At 47.8% G+C, this 23,171-nt stretch overlaps 1 protein-coding gene across 6 annotated transcripts in view; it reads right to left on the bottom strand.

Annotated features, from left to right (window-relative positions):
- Positions 1-23,171, bottom strand: part of WDFY4 (WDFY family member 4) — a 297,907-nt gene that overhangs the window by 22,184 nt on the left and 252,552 nt on the right. For all 6 annotated transcript variants that reach the window (XM_058696987.1, XM_058696986.1, XM_058696985.1 and 3 more), the window contains 6 exons: positions 20,895-20,937; positions 19,634-19,753; positions 17,508-17,625; positions 15,366-15,475; positions 6,005-6,158; positions 3,498-3,589 (listed from right to left, as the gene is read on the bottom strand). In XM_058696987.1, the coding sequence (XP_058552970.1) occupies positions 3,498-3,589; positions 6,005-6,158; positions 15,366-15,475; positions 17,508-17,625; positions 19,634-19,753; positions 20,895-20,937 (637 nt within the window). The remainder of the gene's footprint in view (positions 1-3,497; positions 3,590-6,004; positions 6,159-15,365; positions 15,476-17,507; positions 17,626-19,633; positions 19,754-20,894; positions 20,938-23,171) is intronic.

The following is a 23,171-nucleotide window of genomic DNA, read 5'->3' as shown; positions in this document are numbered from 1 at the left end:
GCTTACACCAGAGTATCATCACACAAGAGGGCACACTGATTATCCCATAATCTTTGGTCACCAATTTCAAATGCACACTGAACATTGCCAGAAAACCTAGGAATGTTTCTCTAGTCAACTCATGCTTAATCACTCAAGATGACTAGTTCACATTTCCTACTCTCTCCTTACCTCTGACCCTCTTCCACTGTCTATTTTCAGCCACCGGCCATACCTCCTACTTTCCAGAGAAAAGCACAGACACCAGTTGGAAATTCCCACATCTTTGTGACAATACATATAAACTAACTTTCATCTGCAACCCCTGACTGCCTTCCCTCCTACTTAACTCAGGAATCTGACCCACCTTTTATCTAAAGCTAACCCTCTACCTGTGGTTTGGATTCCAAATACTCCTGCTTTCTCAAGAATGTATTATTCCTTTCCTTGTACACCCAACCTCTCTTTCCCACTACCTTTTAAACTTGCTTCTTAAAATAAAAAAAAAAAAAGAAAACCATAATATTTCCTCAACTTTCCATCTCCTCCAGGTACTATTCTCTGTCTTTATTCTCTCCTTCACAACAAGGGTTTTCATTACCCAACCTTATCATTTCTGTTTCCTTATTATCATTCATTTCCTCTATTTCTTCACATGGACTTGAGTTACTGTCTTTTATTTTAGGATAAAGAACTCCTTTTAGTATTTCTTGTAGGGCAGATCTGCTAGTGATAAATTCTTTTAGTTTTATTTATCTGTGAATGTCTTAATTTCTTCATTTGTGAAGAATAGTTTTGCTGGCTATAAAATTCTTGGCTGATAGTCTTCGAGCACTTTGAATATTTCATACCACTGCCTTCTTGCCTCTATGATTTCTGATGAAATATTAACTGTTAATCTTATCAAAGATATCTTGTAAGTCATGAATGCTTTGTTGCTTTCAAGACTCTTCCTTTGACTTTCCTTTTCAAAAGTTTGATTATGATGTGTTTAAGTGCAGATCTCTTTGAGTTTATCCTACTTGGAATTTATTGAGTGTCTTGGATGTATAAATTAATACTTTGCATCAAAACTGGGATGTTTGTGAACATTATTTCTTCAAATATTCTTTGTGCCCCTTTGTCTCCTCTCTTTCTGGTACTTCCATTTTGGGTATGTTGGTATTCTACAGGTGCCTAGGCTCTGTTCATTTTTCTTCATAATCTCCTCCTGTTCCCCATACTGGATAATCCCAATTGATCTATCTTCCAAGTTTGTTGATTCTTTCTTCTACCTGCTATTGATCCCTTCTAGTGAATTTGTCATCTCAGTTACTGTGCTTTTCATCTCCACAATTTCTATTTGGTTCCTCTGCACAATTTCTATGTCTCTATTTATATTTTCATCATAGTCATACTTTCCTTTAGGTCCTTAAATGTGGTTTTAATTATTTGAACATATTTACAATAGCTGATTGAAAATCTTTGTCTAAGAAGTCCAAAGTTTAGGCTTCCTCGGCGAGTTTCTGTTGACTGCTTTTTTTCCCCTCTGTATGGGTCACACTTTCTTTTTCTTTGTATGTCTCATAATTTTTATGGAAAACTGGACATTTTAGATAATATGATGTGTCAACTCTGGAAATCAGATGTTCCTCTTTCCCCAGGGTTTGTTGCTATTGTTACTGTTTGTTGTTGTTTGTTTAGTGACTTTACTGAACTAGTTCTATAAAGTCTGTTTTTTGGTGGTGGTGGTGGTGGTGGTGGTGTAGATGGCCACTAACATCTCTGCTCCATTAGTTTAATGGTCATCTTCTGACTGGATAAAGATTTCTTTAAATGCCTAGAACCAGTAAGTCTTACAGTCTTTGTCCAGGGAGGGGCTCTGTGTGCATGCTAGGGCATGGCTTCAGAGCCAGCAGCTGCCTGGCAAACACTGCCTTTACCTCTCATATCCTGCTTGCACGGAGCCTCAGTGTTGGCCAGAAGTGAAGGCTAGGCCCTTCGAAGCATGAACACAGCCTTATGCATGAAAACGTCCCTACGGATGTGTGTGTTCTTCTAGGTTCCAGGAATATTTTGAAGTTTTTTCAAGGCCTCCTATAAAGACCTCATTCCCTAGTTTTTCCACTTATGCTTTTTGGTTAGCTTATTGTTTTCCCAATTATATCCACTGCCTCTGGAAGCAAGAGTGTTAAACAATTGTCTCTGGTTTCTTTTTTCACAAACGCCACTAAAGTAAAGGCTTTTGCATTATGCAGGCTCTGAGGTCAAATAAAGACAGCCTTGCTGGTGGGGTCTTTCAGGGAACCATTGACAGGTCAAATAATGACAGTTCTCTGGGTATGGGGTTTTGAAGGAGTGCCAACTCCATTTTTCCCCCTCCAATGGACTCCTAGGCTGTTGGCTTCCACTGTTATTGTGGGCTATTGGTTTTCAAGGCTACTATGGAGCTGAAGAGGAGAAATGAGAATAGTGTTAAGTTAAAACATCCAAAGCTTGCCATTCTTACAAAGATTCAGTCATTTTTTTCCTCAAAGGAATACTCTCCTGATCTTTCCAAGCTTCTGGTTAATTTCAAGGCTTCTGAAAAGTTTGTTGTGACAATCTTTGCCATGATTCTTATTGCTTTTATGGAGTAAAAGATTTTCAGAGATTCCTACTCTGATGTTTTCAATGACATTGATCATTAACATCCTAACCCACTCTAATTTAATCTTTACTCCACCAAAAGAGGTCTCCCCCTTGTTGCTACCACCCAGTTGCCCTGGGTCACACCTCTAATCTACATCTGATGGCACTTAATGTCTATCCTGTGTAGCACTTTGTGAAGTTATAATTTCCCTCTTATTCGTGTGGTTATTTAATCAAGCTGTCTCCCCACTAGACTATTAGTATCTGCAGTCGGGCCTGTAGAGTGAACCTGCTCACTCACTCCAAGCCAATAACTTTTCTGAGAACATCTTAGCAGAGGGCTGCTGCCACCTAAAGGTCAAGTTCATTTCTGGTCCAACTACGCAAGACCAGTGACTTGTGGGATAGATGACTACCATTACTACATTTCCGGAGGCAAAGATAAACCAGGGAAGAACTTTTTCCTCGCCAAGGGAGAAGGAGAGAGGAAAAGGTATGGCTTTGTTGTTACCAGTCAGGCCCACCACAGATTCTTTTTTTCTTTTCAGGTACAATTTACACACAATAAATTTCACCCGTTTTAAACAGACCGCTCAATGTGTTCTGACAAATGCATTCAATCATGTAACCACCACCATAACCAAGATACAGGACCTTTACATCAATTCGAAATGTTCTCTTGTACTCCTTTTCCATCATTCCCTGCTCCAGAGCCCAGAACACAAGCTTTTTCCTGTTAACCTGGAGCATGGAGCCTAGCACATTCTTTGAGCTCTCTGGACCTAAGAGCCTCAGAAGTGCTTGTCATTAGCCCTCTGCTTGCAAAGAGAGCCTTCGTGGAGATTGAGAGGATACTACGGTCTTTATTCAGGATTCCAGGGGTTCTGGTGTGACCCTGGTCAACTCACCTGTCTGTGCAGGCTGATGAATTTCCGAGGGTCCCCATCAGCCCAGGGAGGGAGTTGCACGTCCCCCAGGGCTGTCCCATCCTGCATGCAGCCTGAGTGGGGTGAGAAACAACAGGAATTGGGTAAATGGGAGCCTGAACTGGGCTAACAACCAGGGGATACACACACTGTGCTGTCCAGGACTGCTGATTCCACGTAGATCAGTCCTGCACAGGCCTTCCTGCTTCTTCTGTCTGTGTGTCCCCACCCTTATCTGCTTGGAATATTCCTTCTTGGTCTCCAAGACCTCAGCCATCCATAAGACCCTCCTTGCTTCTCAGACAGGTTTGTGCATGATTCACAAGTCCTATAAAATGACAGTAGTGTCGTCATTGTTTGTATGTCTTCCTTCCTGCTACTCTCTACCTTTTCATCTGGGCGCTTTTTATCCATTGCTAAAACAGTAAGGAGATCATAACAATAACAGTAAAAGCTATCGTATTTTGAGCACCTAACTATTCCAGGGCACTATGCTAGGTGCTTGGCACACATCATCTTATTGAATCTTCATTTAACGTTATAATTTATGCATTTTCTCTCCATTTTTAAAGTGAGGACAGAAAGGTATTTTAGAGGCAGCTTCCCCAGACATTAGAAAGAGGAGTCTGGATCCAAGCCCAAGTCTCTCTCCTACCCATTAGCTGCACAACCTTGAGCGTGTTGCTTAACCTCTTTGGGATTCACTTTTCCTACCTGTTACCAAACCTCTCCCCTCTCCACCCAAGGCTGGTAGAGAAATGCTCACAATGTGCTCAGAAAAACTCCAGGCAGACGATGGTCGCCCAGTAAATACTAGTTATGGTCTTGCTTAAACCCTGCAGGGACTTCACAGTGCAACAAGAATAAAACCTTCTCCTCCTCTCTCTAGCCTACAGATTTGTGCCTGATGTGGATTTTCTTACCATCCAGTCTCAGCTCACCTGTCACCAACTCAGGCGGTCCTTCCTGGGGCCCAGCATAACACGGGGCCCTCTGAGTCACTCTTGAACCATTTTCCTACCTCGTTTCCTCGTAAAAATTCTCAGCATCAGACAGTATTTCGCTTCCTTATTTGTCTATATTTTCTATCCCTTCCTTCATCCCCGTACAGAATGTAAACACCTTCAGGACAATCTGTCCCAGGAGGCCCAACTAAATCCCCAATGCCTGAAAAAGTTTCTGCATATAGTAGGTGCTCAATAGCCCCTTGTTCCTGACTTCCCTGAGGACACCTGGTCATTGGCACGTGTGTCATTTCGGCAGCTGAGCTCCTGTCCGTCTCTGCAGAGAGCCTCATCTTCCTTTCCAGGGCAGGAGTGGTGCTGTCCCTCGAACACCGTCCTCACCCCAGGCTGGCTTCCGTCCCTGACTGACTCCTTTCGTGGGGCTCCCCACATCTTGTGGGAAACACCCTTCATGTCTGTCAGGGTCTCATCCCAGATGCAGGTGAGACATCTGAGACTCTGAACACTGCTCAGGCCACCGAGTCCCACGGGGTCCAACTTGCTGAGTGTGGGCTTGGGCTGGGCACGTTTTCAATGCCCCACAGGTATTCTGGCCCCAAAACACAGCAGAAGAGGTGAGTACCCAGGGCAGTGGCCGCATCTCGCCCTCGCCGCCCCCCCCACCCCCGGCATCCGCCCCTGCCCTGGCTCGATGTGCATGCCCCTGTGTGCTGTTTGGAGGAAGGAGGGTCCGAGGAAGGGGACCTCCGGAGCACAGGTGTGTGCTCGTGACAGTTCGCGAGTGCCCTCCACAGGGGGAGTGACCCCATCATTTTTCCTCTGTGGGGAGAGTCGCCCACCCCCTGCCCTGGGCTCTGACCACACGTCCCCTTCCACAAGTCACCCTTATATCTGCAGCGGAGCTCTCCCAAGGTACACACACAGTCACCGGGGGCCTGCTGACTGGGGCTTCCTGAAATTTTTGTTGCTCTTCTGAACCAGTAAGTGAGAAGGCATAGTTCATCGTGGGGTGGGGCCCGAAGCACAGGAAAGAGGAGAAGCCACCAGCGTCCCCATACAACCACCCTTACATGCCATCTAGCAAGAAATCTGTCCCAGGAGGCCCAGCTTCTCTGGGTCCAACTCACAGAGTCCAGGGTAACCCATTTGTGGGCCATGGAGGAAAACAGGGCCACAGAGGGGTGGAGGCTTGCCCAAGGTCACGTAGCAGGGCAGTGCTAGAACTGGCTGTTAGCAGGGCATCTCACTGTAGCCTGAGGCCTGGGGACACCCCACAGGAAGGATCGTGAGTGGGGCCGGGGCTCAGAGCAGCCTGGGGCCCAGAGTCCTTCCTTGGTTCCCACCTCGCCTTTGAGTGCTGCCATGGAGGGGAGACCTCACAACAACCACGCTGGTCTGGTGCAGGACCTGTTCGTCTAGTTGCTCAGCAAAGATACTGATGAAATTAGTCATTGCTGATGAGCTTCAGGGGAGCGATCCCTGCACTGCCCAGCCCACCCTGGCTACACCCCGGCCTCCACTCACCGAACTCCACAGCATTGCAGTTGACTAGGAACTCGGGGAGGTAGAAGAACTCTGGAGTCAGCTCCCTGACGTCACTCATGTTCTCTCTGGAGGCCGACTCCCACGCGTTCTGTACGCTGTGGAACATTCTGTCTGCCACATCAAAGCTTCCGCCCTGCGAGGAAAAGGGGCCAACGTGATCACTGGTGTGCCGTGAGAACTCAGACTGTGTGGGCACCGCCTGTGTGTGCCTCACTCGTCTGCTCTGCCACTGAGGCACAGGTTCCGCCATGGGAGCTTTCTTTCCTTTCACGTTCATACATGTTTGTTCAACCATCCTTGCATGCGTGCCATGGGTTCGTCGTGCATCTATTCACTCAGCCATTCTCCGGACCCTTGCACAACGGGCTTCCCCAGAGCTGGGCTCAGATCAGAGACAGGAAAACCGGGGTCTTGCCTCTGCCCATTCCCCACATTTGCAAAGGGCCCATTCTGAATTAGGCACAGACAGGATACAAAGACCCCACTACACCCCAAGAGGGGGCCAGCCATACCATGTGGGGATTCCAAGGTTCCTGGAGGAGCCGGCCCCTGGTGAGTTTGCAAGCCTGGTGAAAGAGAAAACGGCAGAGTGTTCCGGGCAGAGAGGCAAGGCCAAGGCCAGGAGCAGAAGCAGAAGAAAGCAGGCTAGGTCAGGGCCCTGCTGACATCTAACAGAGCAGCCCGACAAGAGACAACAGGTCTGAGGATGAAGAGCTGGAGGCACACCAGCCTCCCAGAGACAGGAAGCCGGTCCGTGAAGTCAAGATGTCTGTATGCTCTCCACGGCCAGCCCTGGTTCCAAGGCCCATTTCCACAGGTGGCCTGATGCATCCCGGTCTTGGAAACTAGCATTGGACCAGGAAGACTTAAAGCAAATTCTTTCCTTGGATTCCCTGCTCTTCTCACCTGAATCATTAAATCTCTTTAGTTGATGTTACCCTTATTTACCAGGTGGCCTTGGGGCTGGGAAGAGGAAGAACGTCCAGGCTTTGTGTCTCCTGAAGTTTAGGGTCACCCCAAAAACACCTCCCTGGGATTGAATAGTTCACTTGTCCCCATCAAGCTGGGCCTTTGTTCAACCAGAACTCCTCCTCCTTCTGCCAACTTCTACAGAGTTCTTGTGGCCCAAGAACAAATGGGTAGAACCCAGAAGGACGGTGCCCTCCTGTGCCCCCATCAGGTCCCTTCACTTTTCAGAGGCTGAGGTTTCTTGTCAGCATTTACCTAGGGAAGCTTTTGGGTAAGCAGCTACAGCAGTGGATGAAGGGTAAAGACGGGCCAAAGCTTTCTCTTGGCAAGTCTACTCTATGTTAGGTCCTTTATACAAACAGAGAGGATGGTTCTTAATCTTCATAGCAGGTGTATGAGGAAGGAATTGTACTTCCATTTTGCAGACCAGAAAACTGAGACTCCTGAAAGTTTACTGGTTTTCCCAAGGCTATCAAAGCAATGAATGGCAGAACCAGGTCAAACCCATGGATGCAACACCAGAGGATATACTTTCTTTGCCCTTGTGCCAGTTTATTGGGGGAATCCCTGGGTCTGGGGCAAACGTGATCTACGACGTGTGGGGCAAGGGGTCTCAGCTCCTTCTGCAAAGGGACAGTCTGCCACATGCCTGAAGCAGGCCACACTTGGGCATCTTGGTGGTCTGATCGGTTTTCCGAGTCATACCTGAGGATCCATTGAGATCCATGGGTCATTCTCTGCACATGGACAGGGACACCGAGAAAGCCAGTTGCCCCTGGAGTCACAATTGAACACGGTACCTGGGCAGCTTCAGGACATGGCTTTTCTCCAAGGTCACTTTGCTCTTGGTGGACGTTAGGGGATGGTGCCCACCATCAGATTCAAATTGAAATGGAAACAAAATAGGGGGAGAGCTTTTAAATAAATCTGCACCTAACAAGTCGCTCATTGAAACATATTAAGAGCTTCGTATATTTAATCTGCAGCCCGAGTCTTAACATCTGCAGGAGATTGATGCCTTCTCGTCCTCCTGTATTCCTTTTGCAGCTTTTATGAGTGCTGATGGTAATCTCCTGAGAAACAATATGATTTGGTAATAAAAAGATTACCTGTATTAAATAAAAATAATATATACATAGGAAATATTGTTAGTGCTACAAATCTGGTTAAAGATATTACCACAAAGAAAAATGTTATTTTTTTCACAGCTGTCTAATGCATTTTAGCAAAAGTAATATCTTTAAAACTTAAGCCTGTATTATTTATAAAGGAAGCAATAACTGATTTTCCTATTTCCTATATTAATAAATGCATTTGCATACATTTGTTTCAAAATTAATGGGTTTTCTCCCCTCTGCAATACAAAAGAAATGCCAAATTCCCTAGAAGAAAAAGTACAGCTGCTTTGTTTCTTGTACTATAAGTCTGTGGGTTGATACAAACTCTGGTGGCTTCTAGCAATGAGCCCCAGCCAGGACTAGACTTTCAGGAAAGGAAGGAAGGAGAAAAGGAAGAGAAGGCAGCAAAAAGGAAGGGAGAGAAGCAGCAAGGCAGAGAGGCACCATGAAGTTCTACAGAGTGCCGCCATCAGGAAAGCCCAAAACAAAATAAAATAAAATAAAATAAAATAAAACCACAACAAAATTAAGTCTAGAGATTGGATGGAAACAAAAGGATGAGAGAGAATTACTGTGTCAAGATTTGCTCCTAAATCGATTCTGCAGATACTCTTGAATATCAAGAACAATGAATCCTATGTGTATCCAACATACTGAAAAAAACAATAGTAAGATTATAATTATCTATGAAGGAACAACCTCTAACATTGGCAGAAGACTTTTCCCATGTGACTTTAAAGCTAGAAGGCAAGGCAGCCAAGGCTGGAGGTTTCGGAGGCAAAAGTTACAGGCTTTGGATTTTATGTCCAACTGATATCACTCCTTCATGAAGATGCCAGAAAGATATTCTAAATATTTAAAGGGCTCAAAAACAATATCACCCTAGGTATCTTTCCTCAATTAAAATACGTCAAGAGGTGCAAAATTTTGCTACCCAGGACGAATCAAAATCAAAAACAAAATAATGGGGAGAGAAAGGAACAATAAGGACTTCTGCTGGAAATGGACATGATTTAAAATTAGAAGTCCATGATTATGATATGTCTATTAAAACTGGAAACAGTCTTGAAAGGAGTGTTCCTTGTGTGTGAGACCAGGAAGTCTGTGTGCACCTGTGTCCCAGGGTAAGCATTTCAATAGCTACATTCTTAAATTCTCCAGTCTGCATAGGGAAACTCTGTTGCAAAATAACCATTCAACTCTTGACCAACACCCTCAGGAAGTTCAGCAATTACATGCACTCAAGGATACTTACACAGGGGTATTTGTACATGATAGAAAGTCTATTCTTCCTTTCTTCCATGGGACTGACCCAAATCAACCCACTGCCACATCCAAATGATGGGATTGGTTTTATGAGCTGGCTGACAACCCATTCTTGTGACAGATGTCCTTTCCAGTAATTTAAAAGTGTCCCATGTAAACAAATCACTTACAGGACGCTGTGTGCACATCAGTTGATCTAAGCAGCTGTCCTTTGTCCATCAAAGGGGCAGTGTGCAGCAAGAGAAGAGAGCACCCTAGCTGTGAAACCAGGCGGACTTGCCTGGAATTTCAGCATTACTTACACTATGAACACCAGCGAGTTTATCTTATCTTATCTTATCTTATCTTATCTTATCTTACCTTATCTTATCTTATCTATATTATGGAGAGAGAGAGAGAGAGAGAGAGAGAGAGAGAGAGAGAGAGAGAGAGAATATCCCAAATAGGCTCCGTGTCCCAAATGGAAGCCAACATGGGGATCAATCCCATGACCCTGGGATCATGACCTAAGACGAAATTAAGGGTTGGACACAACTGACTGAACCACCCAGGCACCCCACAGAAGTGAGTTTTTCAAAGTCTTAATGTCTACCACACTCTTCCCCACAACCTTGGGTGACTGTTATAGTTGTGAAGATATGTATGTGTGAGCACATGAGCGTGAGTGTGCGTATGTGTGTGTGAGGTGCCTCCCACAGGGTCAGGGACACAGGAAGAGATGCCCACAGAGCCCCACCCCTACACCCCTTTCCCTTCACAGACTAGGAACAAAGGAGCAATCCTGGGCTTGGGCCCTGACCTCAGTGTGCTTGGGGAAGGTAACCAGGGGCTCAAAAGAAGAAGAAAAAGACTGTAAAAGTTATTGGAAGCAGAAGGTGGGATATAGGGGAAAGTGAGGAGGGGTGGGGTCCTGGGACAGGGGCAGGAGGAAAAGAGCAAGAATATCATCAGGGCAATTTGGAGACACCACCACCTCCAAAGAAATGCAGGGGTGAATGTGTGCAGTTGAGAGAGAGCTGGGCTTGACCTTCTGCAGGCTGCTTCAGAAAAATGCCAGGCTTGGGGTGCCTGGGTGGCTCATTCAGTTTATGCTCAGGTCAGGCTCAGGTCATGATCTCACAGTTCATGAGTTCGAGCCCCACGACAGGCTCTGTGCTGACAATGTGGAGCCTGCTTCAGATTCTGTGTCTCCCTCTCGCTCTGCCCCTCCCCCACTTGTGCTCTCCCTCTTTCTCTCTCAAAAAGAAATAAACTTTAACAACAAAAAAAGAGGAAGATGCCAGTCTCTAACACCCCACTCAGTGAGCTGAGCTATAGGTCTGGCGGCGAATTTGGAAAGCCTGTGTACCAGCCGGGCTGCCTCATCAGCCTTGCTCTTGACTGCGGGTGGGCTGACCCCAGAGAAGCCATTAGCTTTTCTTCCTGTAGGATGTGGCTCTTTACTCAATAAACAAAACCCACAAAGGCATTTTGAAAAACCTGCTGCCTACTCTTACAGGGACGAGGGTGGACATATACAAAGCACTTAGAAACAGCCAAATGGGGGGCGCCTGGGTGGCTCAGTCAGTTAAGCGTCCACCTTCAGCTCAGGTCATGATCTCATGGCTTGTGGGTTTGAGCCCCGCATCGGGCTCTGTGCTGACAGCTCAGAGCCTGGAGCCTGCTTCGGATTCTGTGTTTCCCTCTTTCTCTGCTCCTCTCCCTCCTGTGCCCTCTCTCTCAATAAATAAATATCAAAAAAAAAGAAAGAAACAGCCAAACGGTTCCCCCGCTGTATCTCCCCTAATCGCCAGCACCTACCATGTCAGAGGTTATTTTAAAGGAGTGGGGGACAGAGGCTCAGTTATTCAACACTACCAATTAGAAAGTTCTAGAGCCAGGACTTTGCCCCAGGTCTGCCTGTCTCTATTACATGTGCCCTTTCTGATGCTCCTTGTTAGGTCAGTATAATGATAATTACACCTTTGTTTTGGACACAAGTGCACCCGGACCCATGGCCCTGTGCCCACGGAGTTCCCAGGTGTTGCTCCCAGGCGGTTCTCTGTTCTCTCTGCAGTTAGCATATGTCTTCCACAAACACCAGCCATCTCGCCTCAGGTGGTTCAGAAAACCCTTCCCCACTGCTGGTAACAGCTGCCTTCACACGGGCTGTGACTTAATTAACACAGCACTTTATTTCAGTTTCTTATTAAATGTAACAGCAGCAGCAGCGGGGCCACTGTGCCCTCGCCGGGGCGTGGCTGCCTTGCTCTGCCCTGCCCGGGCTGGCCTCATCTCGGCCCGAGCGCAACCTGCACTCTCGTCAGGGCATGAACAGGGCACGGCCGTGGTGGCGGCCTGGCCTCCCGCTTGCTCGACTGTCTGAGGCTCACGGGCACGGGCGCCAGGCGGGTGAGGCGCCCGAGAATGACAGCATCCCAGGAGCCAAGCCCCCAGCTCTGGCAGACAGCAGCGTCATACCTGCAAGGGAGTGGGGTCAGCAGCACACAACCGGCTTGCGGCACCGGCTCCCGTTGTACCGCCCATCTGCCGTATTTTCTGGATCGTAAGACTCTAGCATTGGAATGCCGAGTTTGAGGCAGAAAACCAAACACAGCAACAGTGAGGAAGGCATCGATTCCAAGGCCAGCCCAAAGTCAGTGAGACGTAAACATGAAGGGAACAAAGCACCCCTCACCTTCGGGGATCAGAATACGCTGCACGGCAGTTCTAGGCTGTGCGGGAGGGCCCTTGCCTCTGCCCACAGCCCCGTTCAGGGGGCAGGACACGGAGCCCAAGGAACACGCTGCATTTGCCCCTTGATAGTGCACCAGCCCACACTGGGGGCAGCGCGTGGACACACGGCTCCCCACGCCAGAGGTGCTACCCTCGCCAAGCCATCAAGCGGGCAAGCAAGCCACTCTGGCTTATTCATGCTACTAGGAAGAGGCAGAGTTGGCCTAATGCATAAGGGGGAAGCATGCACCTTCTCATACTGACTTTTGTATGTTCACCTGGCTCTGGAAATGTCCAACATCCTCGGTTCCCTGCCCTCCAGATAAATAAACAAAGAATCGTGCCTGGATTCTGCACCTTCTCCACCTTTCGTAGTCTTCCCTACCCCATGGTCCATGCTGGGGATGGAGGTCTAGGTCACTGAGAATATGATCAGGCTCGTTTACTTGTCACTACACAGGGGTGGAACAAAGGTCTCTTGAGAAGAAATGAGCCTGTCCCTAGGAGGCAGGGTGGGCCAGAGGAAAGAGCTGGACTTCAGGAAGATGCCAGAACATCCCTAAGGAGGTCTGTGAAGGCCCTAAGATTCCCAAAGGAGAACCAGATGCACCCCCCCCCTCCAGATGTAGCCTTCCACTCATTCCCTTGGGAGCTAAAATTGGTCTTTTATTCTAAGGAAAAAGCAGATGGTGGGTTCTTCTTATGACCCACTAGAAGAGTCAGTTAAAAGTAGCGCACATGGAGAACCTAAATGATTTCAGCTCACATGGGCCAACATGCCACAGATAGATTTGAACCAGGAAAAACCGGGATTCACATCGGACTTCAACGCAAGAGTCAAAGGGCTGAAACTAACATGGCTACATGTGTGCCACCCAAAAGCATATAAAATCCGTTCTATCTTGCACTGGTTTAGACCATCTCAAACTGGTTTGATATGGTCACCAACGGACCAAATCAGCTTAAAAAGGTCAAACCAGGGGCACCTGGGTGGCTCAGTCGGCCCTGACTTTGGTTCAGGTCATGATTTCGCGATTGAGGAGTTCAAGCCCCGCGTCGGGCTCTGTGCTGACAGCTCAGAGCCTGGAGCCTGCTATGGATTCTGTTTCTCCCTCTCTCTCTGTCCCTCCCCTGCTCATGCTCTGTCTCTCTTGCCTCAAAAATAAATGAACATTAAAAAAAACCCTTTTTTTTTAAAAAAAAAGTCAAACTAGTCGTGACTAACTTCAAAGTGGTCTTAACCCAGTATCTTTGTGGGTTCGCAGCACACCTGTTTCACCTGGCTCATGCCATCTCCGAATGCTTCTATGTGGTCCAGACTGTCTTGAGTTAGCTTAGCCCAGAGGGGACCAGCTTGAACAAGTTCAGGCTTGCTCACACTACATCTGGCTGATTGCAGAGAGAAGAAGGGAAGTAACAGTGATTGATCACCTACGTAGTGTCAGGCCCTGAGCTAGGGGGTTTACCCCCATTTCCTTATTCAATCTCAACTGCTCAGGGAGCTGTGCATAATTAACCCTCATTTTCAGGGGTAAAATAACTTGCAGAAGATTCTGTATCTGTTAAGCAGTAGAGCTGGCGTATAAATCTTAGAGCTGACACCTTTTCTATTTCACTGTGCCCCCTCTCCATTGAAAGGACCCTTAGTAACAGGTAGGGATGGGGATTTAGCGCATTAGGCTGAAGGGACAAAAGAAAGCTTTTAAAGCATCCAGAACTGCCTGGAGGGAACGCCGTAAGGGCATGCATCACCATCATCATCGACAGTGATCATCGCTTCTTGTGGATTAATGAGCAACATCTGGATGAGATTCCTGGCATGGGCTAGAGCTCTGGGACCGTTTGTTCTCCAAACCAAACTTACTTAAAATGCTTGTTGCCTGAGAAAGGCTCAGGGGAAGCACACTTATTATTTTTGAGTGAATTTCCAGGGAGAGGAGGTTATACAATGTCTAGACAATCCATGCCTTTAAGGAGAACGAACACTGAGCCAACAAACCAGACAGGAGGGATTTTGCTCCTTATGGGAGAAATCACCTTGACCTTGCCTAACCCGTTCCTGCCCGGGGCTCAGGAGTTAGATTTAGTGCTGACCCAAGGTAGCCTTTGGTCTCTCAGGGGCAAGGTCACCTGAGCACAAGAGCGACCTTGTTGGTGAGGTCAGACCAAAAACCACAGTTCCTGGAATACTCGTGGTTTCTCTCTGATGAACTTTGCTATCCGAGTAAGTCTGTGCATTTTCAGTGGCCTGCTGCCCACCATGGCTCAAGCCTTCCTCTCCATAGGACACTTGTAAGGCCCAGAGCAGGTGAGGCTTTACACTTGGGCTGTGTGCTGCATTCACTTTGGAGTTGACTGAGCCAACTGGCTGCAGCTGGGCTACCCAGTGGCTCTCCCCAGTCAAAAACTGTGCCCCTGGGACAACCTGGGAAGCAGGATCCCAGTGATAAGGTCAGAAGGGAAAGGGAGAAAATAAACTTCTCAGCTGCCTGCAAAGGACTCTGTCCCAGCAATCCCACCTGCCTTGGACAGCACCACCCACCGAGAGCCAGACTTGCTCACCTCACGGTGTACAGGGCCACCAAGGAAAACACAAGGAGGCCCAGATATATATTTAAATTGCAGATAAACAACAAATAATTTTTTTAGTAGGAGTCACTTTATCTGAAATTCGAATTTACCTGGGCATCCTGTATTTTTATTTGTGAAGTCTGGCAACCCTAAGCTGGCATGATGAATGATCTATTAGTTTATGGGTGGGTAAGTTGGTTAGTTTCTCTCTGGTTCAGCTACTCCTTATTCAAATGCTTTGTCCTTTTAAGCCTTTCAACCTGTACTTAGCATAGCTGTCTGCATTCTGATGTCACAGTGATATTCTTTTCACTCTCCCTTCTTTGTGTTTATTTTTCCGAGTTTTGACCACCTACCTTCAAGGAAGTCCTCAAGCTTTCTGCTCTTCCTTTTCCACTAAAACCTACTTATGTTAAGTATGTTTTTGCCCATATCTCTCATTCCTTATTTTTAGAGTCTTTTTGCAAGACTACTGGGCAGACATTGCAGGTGTCACTGATAATGAGCAGCCTGTTTTGGTTGGACCGTCCAGAATCCTGGAGCCAGCATCAAGTGGGAATCACTGGCTGAAGACTGGATTTGTACCAGGGAGATCCCTATTTCACCCAAGCCCAGCTCTTAGTCGGTGAGATATAGGTGTGTGCATGTGCGTGTGTGTGTGCGTGTGTGTGTTGGGGGGGGGGGTGAGTAGAGGAACTCACCTGCAGAGAGCAGAAGGCCTGGGTATAGGGTGGCATCCGGACCAGGTAGGAGGCGACAATGATGGCCGAGGAGTAGTGAGTGTAGTAGTGACACTGGGCGGTCATGTCTCCTGCAATGAAAGGACATGCCTGGGATGGATTTCTCACCTGGACTGGGGCAGACTACAGACACACAGGCTCTACAGTGCTCAGGCATGAGCAGCGAGCATAAGCCCTGCTCAAGAGAGCACCTGCAGGCCAGTGGAGCCTTGGTTCTGCTCACAGATGTCATTATAATTTGGCCAGGAGCCACCCATGGTGAAAAGCACATTCAAGACCCTCAGCTGCACCCCTCAAGACCTCAGGGTTCTACTCTCAAGAATGTGGGCAGAGCCAGGCTCTGGGAAGGCAGTAGTCAGGATTCATGGGGAGACAGTGCATTGGTCTTCTGACTTAAGGGGTACCTAGAAAGCTTACGATCCCAGCAGCACAACCAGCAAAGGCCTGAACCAGCTCCCTACAATGACTGTGCAGTCATCTTGCTTCCAGCCCCAGGCCTGGCCTGAAGCCCTCCCTTGTGCCGAGCAGGAGTTCCCTAAGTCACAGTTGTCTGGGAGGTGGTTGCAGGAACTGGTACGAGGTCCCAAACCCAAAGGGCAGCTCAAATGCACACCCAGAGTGAGATGGGAGAGAACGGGGCCAAAGCCAGTGGGATAGAGTACTCTCCTGGCCTGCTTCTGTGGAAACAACTCAGCAACACCTGGCAGTCGGAGGAACAGCAGGGCAAGAAGGGCTTGCCCAACCTTCCACATCCTCCCGTCTGCCCCCAGCAAGTCTGAGAGCCAGTCCCATGCGGAGCAGGGGTCCCAGGCAGGCCTCCACGGGCTGTGCAGGATGCAGCAGGAGCCTCCCTCTCCTGCTGAGAATTGCTCACTAAAAACAGGGCCTCTGGGCCATAAGCCTTTCCAAAGTATGCCACCTCTGGGTCCCAAGGGAACTTGTCATGGTTCCTGGATGGCTGCTTCTTATTTTAAATTACACATTTATTGCAAAGCGTTTGACCAAACCAATGTAGCTAGCATCAAATGCATGGTAGAAAAATTTATTTTTAAAATACATTCAGGGCTCCTGGGTGGCTCAGTCAGTTAAGCGTCCGACTCTTGATTTCAGCTTAGGTCATAATCTCACAGTTGGTGAGTTCAAGCCCTGCATCGGGCTCTATGCCTGTTTGGGATTCTCTCTCTGATACACACACACACACACACACACACACACACACACACACTCTCTCTCTCTCTCTCTCTCTCTCTCTCTCAATAAATAAACTTAAAAACGACATATTCATTGAAGTTTAAGAAATGAATAGGTCTAAGGAAAAAAATTAAGGCAATAGGAGTTCCAGACACATGTGAATGTGGCAAAAATTGTAAAGGTGGGGGCGCCTGGGTGGCTCAGTCCGTTAAGCGTCCGACTTCGGCTCAGGTCATGATCTCGCGGCCCATGAGTTCGAGCCTCGTGTCGGGCTCTGTGCTGACAGCTTGGAGCCGGGAGCCTGCTTCAGATTCTGTGTTTCCCTCTCTCTGACCCTCCCCCATTCATGCTCTGTCTCTGTCTCAAAAATAAATAAACATTAAAAAAAAATTTAAAAATTGTAAAGGTGATATGCAGATGAACAAAGTTTGGGAACTAGGTTCTGGAGCCTAGATACAGGCTATGCCATTTAGAAGCTGTGATCTTGAACTCATTGCCTGAACTCTCCAAGTTTCAATTCCTTTCTCTTTGAAATGGGCCATTGTATTTCTGCACGTAGGCTGGCCTGTGCCAGGAATATAGAAAGTGCTGAATGAATGCTACCTCCCTCTGCCTCTGCTGGCCCCTGGGTATGGAGGTATCAGCTCTCAGCACAGCAGTTCTCAGTCCCGGCTGCACCTCACCAGAATTTTTAGAGCTGGGGCCCAGACATCAGTATTTTTAACACTCCCCACCCCCAGGCCCAGGTGATTCTTCCACACAGCCCGGGTGCAGGCCAGTGGATTTGAGCTGTTCTCTAGCCTAACATAATTGTTTCCAGGCTAAGGGACAGCCTAAATAGTTACCAAGGATCATTTCAGAGCATTCAGATGAAAAACACTGCAGAAAAAAGTCAAGCTGGGATCTACCCACCTTCAGTTTTCTCAACTTCTTTAAACCTCTGGATAAATTTCAGCTTCCTTTCCTTGGTCTGAGCCCCCATGGGCCTTGAGAGATCGCGGAAAGTCTTGGGATTCGTCAAGTTCAATGTCTAGAAGGCAGATGTATGGCTGGAGTTAACTCCCCTCAGACCCTCTTGTGACCCAGCGAGACTTCAGGAGCCACGCTCTTTAGTTTTATAGTTCTCTTTATTGGTTTATTGTCGTTTGGTCTGGCCCCCCTTTGGTGATTAGCAGGCGTGCTGGGGTTTTATGGCCCCAGAGCCAGTGATCCACAAAGACTTAATAGGGGAGAGATGGAAAATAAGAGGAGGGGAAGATTGAGTTCACACTGAACCTGTTCCAAGTTGACCCAAATCAGAACATCGCCACCAGTGACTGAAAAGAGACTTTCAAAAGAATCCCTGTTGTCTATGTATCCCTTGGCTCCAGCCCTCACAGGAGAGCAGGATGCTTCCGTAGTTCACAGTCCTTCCTTAGAATCAAATGGATTCTCTAGGAAGTTAGAAGTCCTCATTTGGGGAGGAGATGTGAGGAACGGCCTCATTTCTTCCAGAGCCCACTCCCTTCCGGGTAGTGAAATGTCGTCCCTTCCCCTGCCCCAGGGAATATAATACACAGCAGTGGAGACCTGAAGTTTTTAAGGCTAGGTGTCCTTGGAGATGTTTGCTTTCAGCAGAGGTGTTCTATGTGTTTGTTAGGAGAGGAGCTATGCATTCCCCAGGATTTGCATGTCTTATAGAAAGTGTTTCTTTGAACCTGCAGTCCCCCTAGGGAGGCAGGTGTTTCTTTGAAGCTGCAGTGTTCTTTGAACCTGCAGTCCCCCTAGGGAGGCAGGGCCAGTCCACATCTCACACCTGCAGAGCCAGGGGGTGGGGGGCAAAGCGAAGCAGGCACTTCTCAGACCCCTATGACAGATAGATGGCACATGTGGAGACCCATGCCCAGCGACTGCTGATTTTGCCAGGACAGAATGGGGGTTCATAGCCACTAGATCTCCAGATTCTCCAAAAGATAGTGTAAATCCAGATTTTTTAGGAGAAACCTCCCAATTATTAAATATGGGTAAGTAATCAAAATTTGGGGCTAAACAAAAGGAGCTCGTAAACCCCCACTTTGCAACATGTGAGTTAAAGCTGGGGTTTGCATGTTTCATTTTTGAAATACCTCAGCCCCAAGTGGATCATTAGGGAAATAAAAGGCAACATATGGCTGGTGAGAAAAGTTTTGTGTTAAGTGTCTTAAGCGGGAATGGGAGGTCATAAAAGACTGAGGCTCCCTCTCCCAAAGCCTGGCTATCAGCCATCCAAACACCCCTAGGCAGGACTGGCCAGGGCTTGCCTGAACAGGACCCAGCCACCTTCCGTGCTTTAGACACTACAACCCTCTGGACGGCCAGAGCTCAGCTGGTTGGGACAGAGCTTCATCGCCAGGTCGTTCCCAGCAACATCACCTTGGCCCAGCTATGCGAGCTGTCCTCCTCCCCTCCCTTGCCTGCTGAGGGCCAGGGACACAGGCCCGAAGCAGAAATTATCTGGTATTGCCATCAGCCTTACCCAACCCTTTGTGTCTCAGTCTAGATCCTGGGTGAAATCTACATACCAACATCTCAGTTGCTGAGGTCGGGCTACTGGGCAGTGATTTCTTCTCTTTGGGTCTCTCTCTGTCTCTCTCCACTCCTCTACCCGCGCCCCCCACCCCCGCCCAAATACACGTGTTGATTCAAGGAACAAGTTCCATGGCCTACTGCCCTTGAAGGACTAGCGTTGGTCCATGGCAGTGTCTCAGCAGGTGGGGATCAGTTGCCTTGATAGCAGTGAGTCAGCCGGGAAGCCCTCTGGGGCACATGTTAGCAACTGTCCTCATCATGTTGATCATCCCATATGTGGGGTCACCTTCCCACAGGTGGGGCTGGACAGAAACCAAAGCAGCCAGATTCCAAAGGCCTCCTCTGGGGTGAGGGGCCGAGCACAGAGCAGCCCTCAGGGCCAGGTGGACTGAACCTTGCAGTGGGGGCTCTGCGTGCTGATTTAGTATGCTCTGGTCTTCACGGTCACAAAGCCTCAGGACATTTGAACAGCATCCATGTGAATACTGTACCTGTGAGGTGTAGTCGGCCAGGACCCAGGGAAACACGGGATACTGCATATAGTCATTGTAGGTCCTTCCAGCCATGGTGTTGAGGTGCATGAGATACTCAAAATTGCTGATGTCCCTTTTCTACCAGAAGAGACGAAGAAGAGATAAAGCAAACACGATTGGCATCTTCCTAAGGGCCACGGGAGGTCAATCCCTAGTCTTCTGCAGCCCTCACTGTGTGGGTGAGAGCAGGCAGCACACATGTCCACTGCTCCCCGTGCACAAGCCAGGCCCGATCCCAGAGACTGTGCTAATTGCAAAGGGAACTGAAGCGAATATACTCAGGAAGCAAAGTCAACCAGAAAAAAAATATATAGCTCAGCAGTCGCTAGCCCAGGATAAAGCCATCTTTTCAGTTAACTGTTGGGTGTGAAACTCAAAAGTTGATTAAAACAAGAGCACAGATGCTGTGGGTAAACTTACTGCTGGCCTTTTTATGATTTAAAAAAATTAGCTGAGGGGACCTTGCGGTCACAGAGAAAGAAGCCCTCGCTGAGAGGCTGAATGATCGGTCTTCCTCTGGGAAGAAGACTTTCTGTTCTGTCCCTGCCTATTGGGATAACACTCATTTTTAGGGCCTTAAAACGTACAGTCAAGGTGGAATCAGGGACTGTATTTGGGAAAACTTTACCAAGGCCAATGGGTGAATGAACCACCCACCTCTTATTTGGGACCCGCATTCTGTAGTCTCTCTTGACCCTCTCGTTGGAAAAGGGTTTTGGACAGGAGTGACCAAGCATTCACTTCTTGTTGCCACATGATGTCTAGGACTGGCCTTCTTGAGGCCCCTGCCTTTCACGAGAACCAGAGGCCAAATGCGAGTCCATTCAAGCTGGGAATCACATGTGTCTTCTCAGAACAAGAAGTGAACGTGTGTGCCCCTCTAGATTGTGTCCATTTACACATATGTGTATATCTGCATGGGTGGAGCGTGTGCGTGCACATGGGACATGTGTACATGCACACACACACACACACACACACACACACATGCACACATACACTACCCAGCTCTGACTCCAAGCCTCAGGTACCGCTTTTGATCACTGAGATCTTTTGAGGGAAATATTTGGGACATTTTGATAAATTAGAAAATAAGACCCCTTCTGATTCATCCACATGCTTGCTTTGTCTCTCCAACTGCTGGGATCTGAGCTATTTTCTGATTTGCATGCCCAGAGGGTTTTCCCAGACCTCCGGTCCTCTAAGGGGGTCACTGTACCTGCCACCTCTGTAGCATGGTCCTGTCAGAGCCGGGGTATCGCCTGTGGAACAGAAAACAATAGTGGTGACCAAATATCTCAAGGCATGGATGAGGGGAGAGGTGGCAATTTCTGGGGATCTATGGGGCCAGGAAAGCCACAGACTTCCAGGGCACACGGCAGCTCTCCTGGCAGGATAATAATAACAAGATTGTTATCTAAGTTTTTCTTGCCCCCACACCACCCTGTCACTTTGGTTCTGCTGTGATGCTAGAATATTCTACTGCTTTAGTGTGGTCTGTGGAGAGTCATAGGGCCATGCAGAAGCAGGCTCAGAGGCCTCGCTACCCCACACTAGATTTCCCATGGGCACGTGTCAGCCTTCCTTACCCATGTAAGTATAATATATGTGATTATTATATACTGACATGTGACTATAACTTATGTATATAGTTTTAAAAATGCAAATAATAGGGGCACCTGGGTGGCTCAGTCTTGATCTCGGCTTAGGTCATGATCTCATAGTTCGTGGGATCAAGACCTGCATCGGGCTCTGTGCTGACAGTGCAGAGCCTGCTTGGGATTCTCCCTCTCCCTCGCTCCCTGCCCCTCCCCATTCTCTCTCTCTGTTAAAATCAATAAAATTAAAAAATTAAAATAATATATGGAAGGCCACAAGATGTAAGAGTCTCTGCACTGCTGCTCCCACTCAAGAAGCAGCCACAGTTAACAGTTTCCAGAATAGTTTTATCCCATGCCTGTCTATTGCTTACATTGCTTTTTTAAGTTTATTTACTTTGAGAGAGAGAGAGAGAGAGAGAGAACACAAGCAGGGGAGGGGCAGAGGAAGAGGGAGAGAGAGGATCTCAAGCAGGCTCCACATTGTCAGTGCAGAGCCCTATGCAGGGCCCGAACTCACGAACCATGAGCTTATGACCTGAGCCAAAATCAAGAGTCAGGTGCTTAACCAACTAAGCCACCCAGGCATGCCCACTGTATTTAAAAAAAATTTTTTTAGTGCTTGTTTTTGAGAGAGAGAGAGAGAGAGAGAGACAGAGGGTGAGCGGGGGAGGGGCAGAGAGAGTCAGGGACACAGAATCTGAAGAAGGCTCCAGGCTCTGAGCTGTTTGAGCTTCGATTCAGGGCTCAGACTCACAAACCATGAGATCATGACCTGAGCTGAAGTCCGATGCTTAACCGACTGAGCCACCCAGGCGCCCCTGGTATTTTTTTTAATTGACGGTACGTGGATAATCTTATTTGCGCCTTGTCACTGGCTTCCCAGCACTGTGGAGTCACCTCGCATTGTTCTGTGGCATTCATTTCTACAGCATCAGGACACCATTGCACGCATGGATCAGAACTGGTTGAGCCTGACTCTGTGGTGGGCTTTGTCCTCACACATGACCTCTCCGTGACCACTTCTGGACATAAATCTCTGCATACTTTGTGAGTGTACCCAGGAGAGAAAGTTTTGGCAGCCGTACTACTGGGATAAAAAGTATGAGCATTTTTTTTTTTTAAAGTTTGCTACATATTGCCAAATAGTCCTCTTAAAAGGCTGGACTGATTTATGTTTCTACAAATACAATTAGGAAGAAATACAAATCGAACCAAAGAAATACGATTTTGACCAATGTAGGGGGAAAGAGTTTAGACGTGCAACAGGAGGCCGGTGCTGGGAAGGGCGTGGGGAGGAGGCTTTCGCCACATGAAACACCTCTTCTTCTGCACAGCAGGGGTTTGTGGAGCCCGGCTCCTTGGCCTCTGTGGTAAACCTTGGTTCCTTTTCTGGCTCTGATTTCTTTTCCCCTCTGTGTCCTTTAGACTCTCCCCGTACTCTCAAGACCTTGCTCAAGATGTTTTACCAAAGCAAACCAAATAATGTCTCCTCTTTCCAGCCATTCCCTCTTCCTCAGTCCCGTTCAGGTGCCCACAGACACCACATGAATTCTCTGCTCCAGCCCCATGCACTGCACCAGGATCCTTCTGGACAAGGCTGCCCGAGTGCCCCTTCCTCTTCCCACCACACACCGCGGCCATCATATACTCTGTTTTAGGCTTCCCAACCCTTTTCATTCAATTCTTTCCTAGCTAGGTGTTTTATCAACAGAAAGCAACTCCCAGGCTGGGCTTTACCTCTCCTCTCCCACTCCCCATAGAGAAATCATCTTTTAGGTCTATGTTATCCCTGCAGACAACAATAACAGTGAACAAAAGCAAAACATGGTCGGATTCATTGCTTTAGGTTGCAAAGGCTCAGGTGAAGATTTGGTTCTCTGGCTCAGTCTGTGAGC

Source organism: Neofelis nebulosa, chromosome 13, assembly GCF_028018385.1.
Source record: "Neofelis nebulosa isolate mNeoNeb1 chromosome 13, mNeoNeb1.pri, whole genome shotgun sequence".
Lineage (NCBI taxonomy): Eukaryota > Metazoa > Chordata > Mammalia > Carnivora > Felidae > Neofelis > Neofelis nebulosa.
The sequence above is the reverse complement of the archived record's forward strand: the minus strand, read 5'-3'. Positions and strand labels throughout refer to the sequence as shown.